This window comes from Larimichthys crocea, chromosome XV, assembly GCF_000972845.2.
Source record: "Larimichthys crocea isolate SSNF chromosome XV, L_crocea_2.0, whole genome shotgun sequence".
Classification (NCBI taxonomy): Eukaryota; Metazoa; Chordata; class Actinopteri; family Sciaenidae; genus Larimichthys; species Larimichthys crocea.
Window position 1 is genome coordinate 5,435,417 of NC_040025.1, and position 17,285 is coordinate 5,452,701.

Below are 17,285 nucleotides of genomic sequence, written 5' to 3' on the forward strand. Positions count from 1 at the left end.
AAGGTTACCATGGAGACCTCTCACATCCTTTGTTTTGTCCAGTAAAGTGGAAAGCTGCCTAACAGCTGCTACACGGAGCCCTTTTATTGTTGTTGTTGAAAACCCGCCGTGTTATTACGTAAACAAGTAATTGAATTATCAACTTAGATAATTTATGTAAAGAAACATTTAGTAGCTACGAGTAGCCAGGCTGGGATTTCCTCGCTCCCTCGTTAAAAGTCAAGGGAGCGACTCTCAAAAGCTGCCGTCCGGTGAGAATATTACACCCCTCTTTTCCTCCAGATGAATTTGTTGCAGACCCCTCACACTGGATGAAGTTGTCATCTATCTGGCGTGAAGTTACGTACGTGAGCGTTACGCCAGCAGTGGGCGGATCTGTGGTAACCAGTAGCTGGATGAGTGATCTCCGTCGGCGTTAGCCAGAGAGAGGCTAGCAATGACGGATAGGATTATTCCTGCCGGGGTCTGGATCGTGAGGCAGCAGACATGATTTCATGGAGACCACCCTACAAGTAAGTCTCTTTTTTTAAATATATTTCTACTGACGCATTTCTAATGAGTGCGGTCGTTTTGTTGGCGTTTGTGTGTGTGAGAGAGAGAGAGAGAAGGGTGGAGAGGGTGGATTTTTTTCTCTGAATCCAAGCTACTCAGAGAGGAAAAGGGAGGTCGACAGATTTAGCCCATCATTTTGTTTCCTGCTGGCTCCTTCCAGGCAAATGTTCGCCGACAGCAAATTGAAGCAAACGTTTTTGAAATACAAAAAATACAACAACAACAAAAAAACAACCTTAACCGGGTTTACAGTTAACGAATGTGTGCGACTACACCGCAGACTCCGTATCCAGCAGTGACAGCCATCTTCAGCGGCTGCCTACAGTAGCGTTACCACAGGCGGTCTTGTAACGTAGGAGGGATAGTTTTGTAACGCCTGTGTTGTTGTGGAGTGTCTTTGCAGCTGGGACACAGGGTGGTGCATTTATTTATTTATTTATTTATTTCATGCGTGGTGATTAAAGGTCTTTAACTCAGTGTTTATGACAGGAGAGTGGAATGGCCTGTGCTGCCTTCAGGGGCTCTTACTAAAACCCGTCCACTCTGTTAACTGTATAATTGGAGGGGTTTGCAAAATGTGTTAAATTAAGTGTTTTTTTTATTATTATTATTGTAAATATGAACATGTGTGTTGAGTCAAGCAGTACGAGGCGCAGTCGTGTCGTTTATGTTTATAGTCAATGACATGGCACAAGCGACAATTTGCTTTGCTTGTTTCGGTGTTTGCAGCCGCTCTTCGCGCCGTTTGTTTGGCTGTATTGTCGGGGACATGCTGTAGTTAAGCCTCACGTTATGTGTGTTATTGTGTGTGTGTGTGTGTGTGTTATTGTGTGTTGTGCTCCTGCCCGTGTGAAGAGAGCCGCATTTAACGAGGGTTCTCGAACGCCTCCGTAGGGCGTCGTGTTACGTAATAGAGAGGAGGGTTTCGCGAGGCTGGGTGTGCGGAGAGGGGCTATGGTAGGAGAAGGAGGAGGAGGAGGAGACGTGCGGACGCACACACACAATCTGTACACAAAGTGGATATTTTACATTCCTGCATTCCTGACAGCTCTTCTAAAGACAGACAGACAGACAGACAGACGGGTTGACGACAGTCTGACAGCAGCGAACGAAGCGAGGACGACTCCCATGTGATTTTGTGTCTGGTAAGGAGAGCCCGTGTTCATGTGTTCACATGTTGTGTTCTGTAGTCTGAATCAGAGAAACAGGCTTTTATAGCAGGAGTGTGAGTACATGTTTATCCTGGAGATTTTCCATCGAGAACACACACACACACACACACACACACACACACACACACACACACTTCGTGTTTGGAGTTAATGTTTGAGCCATCGTCTTTTCTTTTTTTTTTTTCTCGGAATGTTGCGTTCAGGTGCCACATCTCGTCGCTGGTATTCCTGTAGGAGCTGCGTGCTGTTTACATCAGCGCTGTGCTGCTTTAAAAAAAGCATGAGCCACGTGTTGGGAGCGTGGGGACCAGTGTAAACACTGCTGCCTTGTGGCTCTTTATCTGCTCCAACGGGGGTCTCTCTCTCTCTCTTTCAGCCTTTCACTACGAATTACGGAACCAGAATAGTCCACATTTCCCGTGTTATGTGTGAGAAGTTTTTGGGACTTTGTAAAACTTGGGGGGCAAAAGCGTGGCCTGGCCCGGATCCAGCAGAGGCTGTATCGGGCTTCCATTGTGCTGTCACGAGTATTATGTAATAATAGCACCATTTGCATGGAGCTCTCCCTTCCCATCCGCCTCACACCCAATATTAAATGTCAATATTGTTGCAGGAAAGGTCAGGTTCCTTCCCACATGGTGATCAGCAGACAGTTTGGGATCATCAGCGGGTCATTGCCTCCCACATCTCTTTGTATGCCTGCATCCAGCATTCAGTGATTGACAGTAGAGGATGAGGGACGGCTTTGTCAGACAAGCTGCTCTGATTCTCTTTTGTTTCAGGGATGTAGTCCCACTTTAAACTCAGTTTACTGGTCGCAGGCTGTGGGCATTAATCTTTAATGAAGTGCGTCTTTCATCATATATCATGATATTGACAATCTGTTTTTCTGTCATCAACGCAGAGGTGACATTCGTGCGGCAGTTATTTGTTCATCTCTGAGCTCAACGGCAGAATGTCTCAGACCGCGTCAAAAGGCAGACGGGGAATCGTGTTGACAGACACAAATTGCTTGTAAATCCATGAAATTAAAAGTATCTCTTTGTTTCCTGGACTACTTTTTCAGCGTATGAATGATCCCTTCTATTCCTCTTATTGTCCCCTCAGGGAAATGAACAGTTCTTTTCCTGTTTGACTGACATGCAGATTATTTTCACAATCGATTGTTTTGAAAAATCTCACGTCATATCTTATGTTTTCATTTGGTTCTGATTGTTTTTATTTGACCAGCAGTTCAAAAGCTGAACACATTGTGTGCTCTCATATGTAGAGCTGCAGTGACGATTAATCAACCCACAGAAAAACAATCTGCGTCCATTTTGTTAATTGATTCATAATCAAAGTGATGTTTCGGGGGAAAAATGACAGAAGACGCTGAAATCTGGAGATTGTCTGCTTTACTCTGAAAATCTTCACCTTGGACACTGAGAAACTGGGGAGGACACTATTCACTATTTTCTGATATTTAATAGACCAGTCGATTACTCTAGAGAACTGCAGATCAGTCAATAATATCATCGTTACTTAGCTCTACATGTACGACAATCATAAAATGTTCATAGTTGAGAAGCTCAAACCAAATAACTGACACGATGAATCGGTTATCCAAAAAGTTTTTAACTCCTAAACCATCCTGACTCTTCTTTTTTTTTCAGCATGACCACTAGAGAAGTTCTTCTTCTATGTGTTATTTATTAATAATGATTCACACACAAACTAAAGGTGTGTGTGCCTTAGTCAATGCCATGACCCTTTCATACCGGAATGATGTCAAAGGTTTATCCCTGTGTGACTCCTAACACAAGACTGTTTGATACGTCAATACTGAACCGCAGAATGACAAAGGATAGTCCAAAACCTATCTGCTATCGTTGAGTTCATTAAGAGGTCACTCTGTTATGAAATTCAGAGATATTGCAAACAGCAAAGACGTCTGACGTGATGTAATCCTATCGTGACAACTCTTGGACAGTTGCACAAGTGGAGAATATATCTGAGAGGATTCAGACTGCAGCATGATAATGTGTAATAACACCCGGAATAATTGACCTGTTCCTGAGTCAGTTTTGTTTGGTGATCTGCAGACCAGTGTGTAAGTGACAGACACAGCCGGAGCTGAGACAGACAAGGAGCCTGGAAGTTCAGACTGCAGGTCAGAGGTCACTGATTTAGGAGCTGGTGACTGTCTGTGCGGAGCTACAGGCTCAGACTGTCCTCTGATCTCTCCTCACCCAAACCTCACCTTCCTCACACCTTCCTCTCCCTTTGTCTTTCACATGCTCTCCTTCTCCTCTCTCTCTCTCTATCTTACACTCACACACATTCCCTCTACCATTGTCTCATTAATACCATTGCCATCTGCTCCATATGTAACAGCCCAATTAGAGAGATGCTCTTTGACCCCACCTGTCCAGATTTAATTTGAAAATCTCCAGCCATCCCGACGCACTTCTCTTTCCTCACACATACACACATATGATCACAGTGTTCTCTGAGCTATCCAGACTTTGACCTTTCCTTGTTGTCTCTCTACAGGACCTGAGCTGATTTGTCAGCCCTGTGTAGGTTTGGTTTTCATCCCCCCCCCCCCAAGTGTCCTCTGGATATCAGCTGACCATGGTGGTCTGAACGAAGGAGACGCAGGGAGAAAGCCTGGAACGGTGTGTGTTCACTCTAACACAGCAAGGAAAGCGGCAGAGACGGACCGGAGCAAAGAGGGAAAACATATTTAAACACAAAATGTCTCAAAACAGAGAACTGGTGATTTTCTATATAAACTATAAACTCTCCCAGAGGGACTATCCTCTCAACATGGGACTCAGAGAGCCTCCGAACAGGACTGATGAAGGGGAGGCTGGGGTGGGTGAGGAACAGCGGGTAGAAACGCACGCCAACGGGACTTTTAACGGCACGAGTCCCAGTACCCCTCCAGGATCCCCGCCACGGCAGCAACAGCCACCATCAGTGACGAACATGGACGCGGTGAAAGAAGCCCTCCGAGACTCGGCCAACGAGTTCGAACTACGATACGCCCGCGCCTTCAACGACCTGCACAACCAGCTCCACATCACGCCGGCCACAGCCTACCAAAGCTTCGAGAACGTGATGGACGAGGTGTTCCGGGACGGAGTCAACTGGGGCCGCATCGTGGGGCTGTTTGCTTTCGGCGGGGCGCTGTGCGTCGAGTGCGTGGAGAAGGAGATGAGCCCGCTGGTGAGCAGGATTATCGAGTGGATGACGGTCTACTTGGACATCCGCATTCAGCCGTGGATCCAGAGCCAAGGAGGATGGGTGAGTGTCTCACACTAACACACACACACACACATTAATTGCCAGTGTGATGCTTATTTCAAAGGTGAGGCAAGCTGAGGTCGCCTGTATGGAAAACCTCCCTGTTGACACCTTTCCTTTACACCACAGCTGCAGGCAACACTGAACAGCAGCCAGTCGGAAAGTCGGGATAATTCCTGTCTGTATTTTTCCAGCTAGTTCTGCGAATTGTGTGTGGATGCTGATGGCTTCTGCCGCTGTGAGAGTTTTTGTGCTGATTCAGTCGTGGTTTTATGAGTGTTTCAGTGTGTTGTATGCATCATGTGCTTGCTGGGCACCTGGGTTTCTATTGACATCCAGTGATTCTGCATCAATGGTGGTGAGCTGTATGTTGTTGGTAAAAGAAAATCCTTTTTTTTTTTTTTTTTGCACCACATGTTGTAACTCCGCTCCTGACATATCAGCCGTATCATTCAAGACAGGAGACTGTGACGCAGGGGTGGGGTAGGCGGACGAGAAAAAAGTCCTCAGATTAGATATCGTGGAGAAAACCTCGATAACAGGCCGTACACATGGTCTTAGAAAAAAAAAAAGGCTGCCTGTGCCTGAAAACGGTAAAAACAGAATGTTTGTGTGGTCAGCAGCTGCTTCAGCTGTTCTCTAATTGATCGGCAGCATGGGGCTCAATGAGCTGAATCGAAGTGGGAGCTTAACAGGCTTCATCAGGGCTTTGTAGCCCGCCTGCCTTGGGATCGAAGTTCTCTCATCACAGGGTGGGATGAAGTCCAGGGCTTTTACAGATAGCCCTTTGTTTTAGTCCGGTCAGTTGATTGGCTCTTAGCTTTTTTTTTTTTTTTCTTCCACTATCTGTCCATTTTTCCTCCCCTGCCCTGTCCTCTTTTCTGTTGTGTTCTTCACCGAGGCAGCTGCACGCAGATGAAAGCAGGTTTTTTTCTTTTTTCTGGTGTTAGCTGGAGAGCGGGCTGTCCTGGTACTGACAATCCCAGTGTGTGTTTGTGTTTGTGTGTGCATATGTGCGTTTGTAACACTTCCAGGACAGTTAAGGTCAGCTCTTTTCCTTTGTGGCAGCCATTTGGTGTTATGAAGGAGAGCTGGGGGGGGGGCTGAGGGGAGGGGGGGGGGGGGCTGTTTATATTTTCTCCTGCGCTGTATGGTCAGGTCGAAGGTCGATCCTATGGCTACTGACGTCCCAGTGGCTGAACAGCGTCCCTGAAATATAATCCCATTGGACAGAAAATGTCTTTGTGTTGTTTGCGCTGCAGACATTTAATTTATTTAAACCTGGAACCTGGAGATAACCCAGAGGACAGAGGCAGCAGTGAGGATGTGATGATAAAGGCCAGACCCGGGGTGTCAAAGCTGTGGGCCAGCACTAGCCAAAGGGTCCATTTCAGCCCACTGGATGACTTTGCAACATGTAACGTGTAATTAAAAATGAGGATCACGCTGTCCTACTAAAAGTATCAGGTCCTGTGCTGTATACACAGATCTGACATGCATACAGACTATGTGATGTACTTGTCTGTGGTGTTCATGGAGGAGCTGCCGGTGGGAAATGTCGTTGTCAAAAAGGTGAAACATGGAGTCTTCTTCAGAGGTAAATGAAGAGCCAGTCTGCTTGGTGTGTTCATAGCACCTTTCAGTGCTCAATGAACATCATATTTAAAAACCACTGTCAGACTCATCATGAAGAAAAAAGAACATACAAGATAAGTGTCATGTTGGCTGGTTTGAGGAAACAGTTTGTTTTTGGTCATTGCCAAGAGATCAGTGATGCAACTGTGAAAGCTTGTTAACTTATTGCTGAGTAAATAGCATCAGCATCAAAACACGCTCTAATATGAACGCTGAAGGCTGCAGAGAGCGGTGCCCTGACAAGGGACACGCTTTAGCCAACATCAGCCTGAGGAGACAGACAGGAAGATAGAGTCTGGGATCTTGCTGGAGATTTAGAGCCAAATTAAGTCATTTGTTGCACTCCCAGTTGCAATTGATGAAAGCGTGGTTATTATGAATGTTGCCCAATGCGTCATATTCACCCGTGGCGTTGATGAGACTTGCCTCACAGACACCACAATGGCAAACATTGTCAACTCTTGGACGGGGTCAGGATGGACTGGTCTGGCAACAGATGGCGCACCGTCAGCGATCAGGAAAAAAAGGAAGGTGTGGTGACAAAATTCAAAGAGAAAGTACACAGGCCACAAATGGAGGGCATGGTTGTTGGGCTTTTCACATCGCGTCATGAAAGTGGTCGGTTTGAATCAGTCTGTTTGACCACAATCCCATGGCCTACCCTAACACACTGAAGTTCTGTGATTAAAGCCATGTTTGCCTCAGTGAACAGATCAGTACCTCCACACAATGGCAGCCCTGACTGCAAAAGTATTGTGCATGTTTGGTCCTACTTACCTTTGTGAACAAGCTTTTTTTTCATAATGAGGATCAATAAAACAAAACCGTGTTCTCGGCTCACACATGAGCACTTAAACAACATTATGACTTTGGCAGCTGCTCAAGATTTTGACACCTAATATTGATGCACTCACGAAGGCTGAAAGGTGCCCGGTTTCAGGAGCTTGTAAACAACGAGAAGCATGTAAAGTGCAGATTCAGAGGCCGGCCCTTTTAAGATCAGATTGGGTTGTATGACACCCCTGGGCTAAAGCTTTGCATCATACTGATGATGGTTGTTGTTTGTTGAAGGGATCCAGCTTCCAGATGTCTGGACTCATAAATGCAATACTGACCCATTTCTGGATGCTGATGTTTTTAGTCCTATCATAGAATCATTGCTAGGGATGACGATGTTGTGCTATTGACTTTGAGCCCAGCACCTCTTTCACACAACATTTCCTGAACGTATTGCCATCAAGATTTATAGACATTCTTGTTCACCAGAGGATGAACCTTCGATGATCCACCATGAGGGTGACATTTATGATCTCTTTTCGTCCAGCACCACCACGCTGTCAAAAATGTTCTTTAGTTTAAACCCAACTTCCTGCGAAACATTGCAACACTTTGTGTTTGGAGATAACTAGCAAATGTTGCATGGTAACACACTAACGTAACACGAAATAGAGTGAGCACTTGTACCAAAGGGAGGGACGTTAAGATAGATCAGCGATGAGGAGGTTGACGTAATTCTTCCACCTGACGACTAATAAATATTTTTACCATCGGTGTTGTCAACATACCGGCTATGTGTGGATGATCTCATGTAGTCGAAGTTATCTAGGCAGCCACCACACACTCCCACACACACATTCGCAGAAAAAGGCTTGCTTAGCAACAAGTGGGACTAAAGACATCAGTCCACGTGTCGTAACTGCTGCTGGTGGTTTGTGGCGCGCACGTCAGTGTAACCTAGACATGCAGAAGTGACTTCATTCCAAATTTTGAATGGATGAGCATGTTGACTGTATCAAGTGGTACGGTTTCACTTCTCCTAGTGTAACATTGTCTTGAGCACATGATGCCACTTCCTTCCCCATTTAGTTTTGCATCATTCACTTTTATTCTGCTGTTGATCCAGTCACATGGTGCCGGGGATACAGCGTTAGCTTGGTTTGTGTCCCTGTTGGTTATTCATCAGTTGACACACTTAGCCTCAGGGGGTAGTCCCAAGCTGCGACGCCCAAACTAAAATATACGCTTCAGCAAGTGATTTACCGCCGGAGTTTCATCGGTTCTTCACATCACTCTGTTGCTTTTCCCGTCTTTGTCACATTGTGATTACTTCGTCTTTTTTGTGGTTTGTCTGTTCAAAGCCACCTACACTTTCCCTGAAATGTACCAGAGTCTCTGAGTAAACCCACAGGAGGCTTTGTTGTTTTTCTTTCTCGCTTTCTGTCTTTTTATTTCCCCCTTTCTTTCTTTCTTCCTTCCTTCCCTCCCTCCGTCCCCTGACGCCTCCTCACAGGGATGAAGCTCAGAGCCGTTGGCAGATGTGGGAACCTGAGTAAAGCTGTGAGGCAGGTGTGCCCCGATGAGTGAGTGTTAGCTGATGAAATATTAGTCTGCTCTAAGCAGCTACAAGGTCACACATGCACACACACACACACACTTTCACTTTGATGTTATTGTTGCTTCCCAAATGTTTAAATCATCTCTGTCTGGGAGGATTATGACTGAGAAAAGAGAGAAATAACAAACGGACCATTTAAATCAATCTTATTGATTAATCTTGATGTTCAGTCATTTATTGATTCAAGCTCAGGTCCCCCAAAAATGTGACTTCACAGTATTTGTCGTCGTCTGAGCTGCATTGTCTGACACTATAGATTTCCTTCAAGAGCTAAAACCTCATCAGAGAAGATATTTTTATTGGCAGCTGTTTTGACAATTGATTTCTTTTAATAAAGCAAAATATCAAACGTCCTCTGTTTCCAGCTTTTCACATGTAAACATTTGATGGTTTTCTTTGTCATGTATGACAATAAACCCAAACTGAGCTGCAACAATGATCAACTATTTTGATAAATGATGAATTTTAAGGGGGAAAAAATGTCCAAATCGGACGTCACCATGGGGCTTTGGGAAACGGCGATCAACATTTTTCACCATTTTCTGACTTCTGATTTAATCGATGAATCAAGGAAATGACAGATTAATCAATAAAAATAATATGATAATAAAACTAAAATATAAAAATAATAGTTAGTTGCAGCCCTAGACTCAATATCTTGGCTCAGTGAATTTGTAACAATAATTTTCAGTATTTTCTGACATTTCGCAGACAAAAGCCACAGTTCGGTGTAGGTTTTCAATCGAAATCGGCGACGCAGTCTTTAGAACTGAAGAAGTAGTTGAGGTGACGGTTAAATATTGAAAAGTGAAAGGTGTTTTTGCACAACAGAGCAAACCTTGCTGTCATAAAAACTGATAACGCCTCAGCATAAATGATCCCGCTGGAGCTCATTTTGGAGCCTCTGCTGTCCAGGATGCTGAGATATTTGATAGTAGCTCGGGGTGTGAGATAAATATGCTCAGCCAGATTCTCCCTGTTTAAAAAAAAAAAGAAGCACAGGAGCAAAGCCATATATTGTCAGATAATAAACCTTGGCAGACAGCAGAGGTAGAGACAGTGCTACCGACCTAATAATGCTGTTTCCAGCAGAGCAGGCGATGGCAGTGATTACTCAGTGGAGATTGAGCCGCCTCGGGGTGGGGGTACGGGGTTATTACCAATTATAGATGAATAATATCTCGACCTGCTACTGGGGGAAACAATGTTTTTTTTTCCCCCTTCTGACAGACTAATAAAGGCTTAACTCATTTAGAAGAACCACACTGCTGCCGTGTACGGAAGCTTGGCTGGACCATTATCTCAGTTGTACTGCTTTGTGCTGTTGACGGTTTCTGTAAGGTCAAGGAAAAGTTAAGTACAAGAAAAATGCCCTCGAGCAAGTCTGTCTATATCGCCTAGTGTTTTTATCACCTCTGCCACTTATGGCTGTATACAGAACATGTCGCTACGCAATGGTATATTCTTTTCTCTCTTTCTTATCGTCAGCACTAATGAATCCTTACACTTGTCAGCACTAATGAATGTGTCTACTAACAAGTGACATGCTCCCTTATTACCATGAACATACACCGATGAGTGACCACTGACAGGCAAAGTGAGTATCACTGATTATCTCGTTATCATGGCACCTGTCAGTGGGTGGCATGTATCAGGCAGCTAGTGAACACTTTGTCCTCAAAGTTGAAGTGGTAGAAGCAGGAAAAATGCGCAAAAAAAGTGCAAGGATTCGTGCAACTTTGGGCCAGAATTGTGATGGCCAGTTGACTGGGTCAGTACCTGTAGCATCAGAAGAGGTCAAAGGAAGGAAAAGCGGTGAATCGTGGGCTTGGGCGACCAAGGCTCAATGATGCACGTGGGGAACAAAGGCTGGTCTGTGTGCAGTACTTCGAAAGCAGAGCTAGGTAGCAACTGAGTGTAAACAAGAATAAAAAACAAGCATATGGTGCTAACACACTGAAGGCTTTTATGCTGTTGTGGGAGGGATTATGCTCAGGGTGGCCTCAGCGTGTCACCGAGCCACCCTTTAGGACCGCCCACAAAATCTTTGACTGAAAACTGGTGAAAAACTGTTTGAACCTCTAACTCCACCATATATCCTTCAGAGTCTTTTCACGTTTTCAGCAAGTATTTTCCAACATATTTAATGTATTTTGAAAGAAATCTTTACACAGACTTTAATGAACAGACACGCTCACTTTATTTTTAGTTCATCCCACATTCACACGAAATGTGTGTATTTTCGCAGCAAAAAATAGTCCCTAAACATTTCTTACTTTTTCAGTGAAATCACTGAGCCTTTTTCAAAATAAAATGATGTCTTCAATGACTTCATCTGCCGTACGAACCAATGTGGTTTGGGTTCAGAGCCACAGGCTGGCAAATAAGGTCCAAAAGTATGGAGAGATGGATTAACACATGGTTTGTTTTGGCCCTGCAACACACTGACAATAACAAATGCTACAGTATTGTAGCATAAACAGGATGATTATCTGTGTGTGGGTTAGACTGTAATTGAAGGCCTGTGGAGGGTAAATCCATTGACTTGTTTTGACAGGGAAAACACCTGAGCTTCCTTTGTGTCCTTTGCGTCCTTTCTCCACAGCAGACTTACTCTATCTCTCTCTCTCTCTCCATCTCTCTCTCTCCCCTCTCTCTCTCTTTAATTAACATGCACATAGGATAGGCAGTTACGATCCACCATGTCGTCTGTCAGACTACCCTACCAGAAAGGAGCAGGAAATGTCACCCTTGGGACCTATCCAGTCCGCCCCCGCCTCTCTCTCCCTCTCTCTCTCTCTCTCTCTCTCCTCCTCCCACTCCCACCCCCCACCGTTCATCTTCTATACGTCTCTCCTCTCCTTTCTTTCCTCTTTCCCTTTCGTTTCTCTCCCGTGTCCTGCCACCTCCTCTGAGCGCTCCTCCCCCCCGGCCACCGATCGATTTTTCTTCCTTATTTTTCTATCTGCACCTCCTCCTCCTCCTGTGCTCATCATTTTTGAGCTCCTTTATCTCCCCCCTATCCTTGTCTGCCCTTTCCCTTCTTCCTCTCCTCCCTTCCTGACATCTCTACATCCATCTATCCCTCGTCTAACCTGGCTAAACACATTACGGAGAGGACATGCTGCCACACGCCCCGTCAATCTTACCCTACAGTCCCCGCGCTGTTTCCCCGCGTTTGTCAGTTTGTTTGTCAAAAACACACATCGGCCGCGACATCGTCATCGGCGTTATTGATTTTTTCCCCTGACATGATCCCCGCTCACCTCCACCCCCACCTGTGCAGCTGCCACCATCCCTCCATCCCTCTGTTACTCCCTTCCTGCCTCCCATCCTCCTCCTCCTCTCCTCCTCTTTATCACTAATGGCTCACATGTGGCTAATTAGGAGAGCTGTTTTTTTTTTTTTCTTTCCATTTTTCACGTTTTAAGGGCAGCGTTTTGCTCAACAAGCAAACTTTCCGTGAACAGGTCGTGTTTGTCACGTGTTGTTGTTGTTGTCGTCGTCGTCTCGTACGTCTGAGCGTTTTATTGTATTGTAGTGCGCTGCAGAAGAGGGGAGGGGACGGCGCCAAGTCATGTGACTATCTCAAACAAAGGACCTGTGGCCACACACACACGCACAGGAATTTGCTTTACTGCCTTTTTTTTTTTTTTTGTCGTGCCCACAGGTATGTCGCCGCTTCGCAGACAAAGCTGGCGCTGAACACCCCCCACCCACCCCCGACTTCATCTGTGTCACATTTCTTCAACTTGTGAACATATAGGTCCCACGTGCACAGATCTCCCACAAACCCCTGCTTTGCATGGGATCAATGGCAGACACTCTTGTTGGAGTGGCGTCGATAAGCAGCTCTTTGTGCTGCAGATTGATCTCAGAATGTTTTCATATGAATGCGGCTGCTCAGCCATGCGCCCTCTATTGTTTTTGTATGCATGCGTTTAAGCACGCGCGTTGGTTCGCAACATCCAACATGCACGTGTGTGTGTTGGTAGTCAATGGTGTGTGTCAGAGTCACAGCTTGAAAACGGCAGCAAACAGATTGTCTTGATTCAGTTTCTTGCAGCCTCCATGACGAGAACATCGGAGACACGCCGCATGCTTATAGGTGTGTGTCGGTCGTGTTTTATGCGAACATGTTATGAACAGAGACTCTTGTTTGCCTTCAAGGAGGGAGAGACTTGGCCAAACCATTCTCGTGCGGTTGCAGGGGGCGGCTTCATGCTCACTTTTGATGAAAAAAAATTGGGCTGTACCATCCCCGCGGGATCATCCAGTCTGCCTTTGGCTCTGTTTAGGATGTGACAAACTGGTATGAGGGAACAAGAGACACACACACACACACACACACACACACAATAAAATTCAATTTATTTTAGCTCATGAAACAACCCGAGACCGATCTGACGCCCAGCACTCGTGTGATCGTCTCTATAGGCCTTAACACTACAACTCCCCGCTGTGTGTGTTTACAGCTTCTGTGTGTTGGTCATGTGAAAGACAAGACCTGCAGCCCCGGAGCATCACACACACACACACACATAGCAGCGAGACATCAATACAGTCTCTAACTATTACATTTTCTGCATTTAGACTGCATCAGCAGCAGCAGCAGCAGCAGCAGACACTGTTTATGTATACAGGACAGACACCCAGCTGTGTAATAGATGAGCGCGCATGTCTATACTGCCAGCGCACAGCAGAGTGTGGAGCTATTAGAGCGGCTTCGCCAGACTGCTAGACATCAGACTTCCACTGTAGCGCACCACCACCACCACCTCCACCTTCACCTCCACCTCGCAAGTGTCTGGCAACGCATGGCAGCCTAGAATGAATAAAGACGAGGGCAGAGGGAGGCAGATGCAGATGGCGATGCGTGTGACTCAGCTCAGACGAGGGTGCAGCATGTAGGTTAACAGGTTACGCTGCATGTATGGCGCCCTGTGTGTGTGTGTGTGCGTGTGTGCGTGGGGCGTACACTATATGTGCAGCTCACATGTCGTACAGAAACACAGCAGCTGGATGTTCTGTGGAGCAGAGCGAGGATGCTGCCTTCGGTTGCCTACGTGCTGCTCCACTTCTCCGAGGCTTAGTGGTAAAATCAGGTCACCCCCACCACCCCCCTCCACTCCTTCCATCCTCCCTGTCTATTCTTCCCTCTCCTTCTGTCTGCTTGCCCCCTCATTTTCTTTCACCTCTCAGCACACATCCTTACCCGTCCCTCTCGCGACACATTGCATTTTTTTTTCTTGCCATCTTCTGTCTTCACACAGCCGAGTGCAGGCAGCCCTGCGTCCCTCTCCTCTCTGATTGCATTTCACCTCTCTCTCTCTCTCTCTCTCTCTCTCTCTCTCTCTCCATGCTCATATCTGTGATCAGATTACGAGGCATATCATGGGATTAGCGAGTCTCATGGCATGTATTAGAGTGGGAGAGCTGAGGGACGGATGGAGAGGGCTTGATGAGTATTTCATGGTAATGTGGCTCCCGATCTCATATAGTGCAAGGGCTAAATGATGATAAAGAGCATCAAGGCCATCGTCGTTATATTCATCACGGCCTTGTTTAAATGGCCGAGGGGGTAAAGCAATAAAGACTAACGATATCTTCAGTAGCTCCGCAGTAAGAGAGAGAGGCGATAATAGAAAGAGGAAACAAAAACGGATGACGGATATTCATCTGAGCTCCAGAGAATTCTCTCTTGCATGTCAAACTTTTTAAAAATGTACACTATGTGGCTCCAAGGAAATGCATCAGTGATACTCTCCGTTGTTCCTCTATCCACACACACACACACCTTTCGCCTTCTGGTTCATGTTCTAGTCATTTTGGCAGCCCGGTTCCTTCCTCCTTCTATTGTTCTACTTTCCTCTCCCTTTTTCTTTCTTTTTGTCACATTCCTCGCCTGTCGTTCGTTCTGTCTCACTGTCACGGTTTCCTCTCTCGATTCCTGTTTCTCTGTCTTCCAGACCAGATGGCGGGTCTCAGGGTCATGGCGAGGTGTCTGCGTGGGGTGATGGCCTACAGGGTGGAGGGTTCCACTCCACTCACAGAGAGAGAATCCCTCACTCATTTCCTCACCCCGCTCTCCTTCACCGTCTTTTACACTTTCCTAAACATGTGCTCTCTCCGTCAGACGTAGACACACACACACACAGTCCTGAGTCCTTGGTCTTCCTGCTGTGTGTGTGTGTGTGTGTGTGTGTGTGTGTGTGTGTGTGCTGACAGAATGGGGTTTTGTGGAGAGAGACATCCCCCAGAGTGGGACAGGGAACAGATTGGAGCCTGAGCCTCCATGTCCTGACTCATTAATCTCCTCTTTAATTCATGGTCCCACCGCCGGCTCAACACGTACACACACATACACACACACACACACACTCACTCTCCAAAGTCCAAAGGAGACGAAAAAGTACATACAGACGCATGAACACTGGCAGTCCACCAGCAAGTGTCACTCCTGTCACGCTGAGGAGATGTTTAATGATTGAAGTTTTTCTCACTTTCTTTCCGGTTGGAAACGATCCATCACACTTCAAACTAGTTTGGCTCTCCTGCCACCCACCAGACACCAGCACTGATCTCATACTTCAGGTGGGAGCGATTGAACCAAGAACACTAATGTGTGGTGAGAAGTTCAGCCACTGATGGACAGTAACATCTCGTGCAGATTACTCGTTCTTGGAATTAATTGAAGCAGTTCTTCCTCCTGGCTGAACTCCATAAGAGCCACGCTGGAGAAAAATGATGGTGGGGTGACAATAATATCACCACGTTCTCTGCCACGGTCAGACTCGTGCGTGGAACTGCTGCCTGTCGGCTTTTTGATTAAATGTCACGTCCTTTTATTCTAGCAGTGCATCAGAGAAATAAGTAGAGGGGAACGACATGCAGAAACAAAACCTATTTATTCAAGCCAGCCCCACATGAAACATGCACATTTTAAGCAACGCGATTCGAATGGATGCGCTCTTCTTCAGGCATCAGGAAGTGTAGTATGTATTTTTCATATTTTCCTCTCGTGGGCCGTGTATTTTCATCTTTTTTTCAGCCATTGTCTTTTTGGATCGTACTTGACTCTTGTTTTTGTCGTATTTGGCCTTGAGTGCTCCCCGTCAAATTGCTGTGTGAATGAAAATGTGACTGAAGTCTTTGAGGAGGGGGAAGAAGAGACGGAACTCGTGCCGATGATGAGGACATTTCTAAAAACGGAGGAACAAGCTCTCACATTGTTGACACAGATTCGATGCCATAAAGCCCCAAACTAACATGCAACCACTCGAATGATGAAAAGCACCATTGGTTTTAATGAATACGGTAATTAAAAATCACATGATGAATGCAATATTCATATGGACGAGGAGGTTATGCTGCTCACTATTGTTGAAGCAGTGGATCTCCAGCAAGAAAAAACAAAAAACAGGAAGTCTGGTCTTCACAAATAAGAGATTATTGCAAATTCATCCAAACTTTTAAAAAATAACTCAGTCCTTCATTTACTTAAAGACTTTATGTAGTAGTAGAAGCACTTCCACCACCGTGCAGGACAAGCAGGACTTTGATTTTTGCCAGACGTGGCTCTTGGAGTTCCGGCCAGGATCACTCTGTGAAGTGGTTTTGGGCCACTCTGTCATAAAAGCCTGGGTGACAGGCTGCTTCCTTTCTAGCAGCTTCTCCCACTCCTCTTACAGAGGACTTCTGACCGAGGCCCTTCTCACCCGGTCACTGAGTCAGACGGGACGTGCAGTTTCGTTAAATGTCAACCTTTTCACAATAACAGACTCTGCCCGTGTCAACATTCGAAGCTCGTAAAATGGTTTCTCCACCGTGACACAATTTGATCTACGGAGACTTTCCTGGACTTTTTAGTCTGATAAGCACTGTGAATTACGGGAACTTATCTATACACACCAGTGTGTGTCTTTTGAAGCACATCCAATTAATGAATTCAACCACAGCTGGTCCCCTATCAGTTCTAGAAATCTCCCTGAGAAAGTAGTCTGAATACTTTTATATTACAATCTAAATTCTTGTGATTATGCCAAAAATATGGATGATTTATGATGCCAGACACATTGTGACATGTCCCTCAGGTGCTTTCTCTGAATCTTGTAGGTTGGGGAGCTTTTTAGTTCTGTTAAATCAGACTTCGTAAACGTAGTAATGCCCCTCTGGTGCTGACCAAACCCACCACACAGAGAGCCTTGAGAGATGGTGGGCTTGTTCCTGTCTGGAGCGGT

General features: G+C 45.8%; 1 protein-coding gene across 1 annotated transcript in view; it reads left to right on the forward strand.

Moving 5' to 3' along the window:
- The first annotated feature begins 107 nt into the window (after positions 1-107).
- The window catches only part of bcl2l1 (BCL2 like 1), a 28,778-nt gene continuing 11,600 nt past the window's right edge, over positions 108-17,285 (forward strand). Inside the window, exons 1-2 of the mRNA XM_010743692.3 lie at positions 108-512; positions 4,260-5,015. Coding sequence (XP_010741994.2) covers positions 4,464-5,015 — 552 coding nt within the window. The 5' untranslated portion in view covers positions 108-512; positions 4,260-4,463. The remainder of the gene's footprint in view (positions 513-4,259; positions 5,016-17,285) is intronic.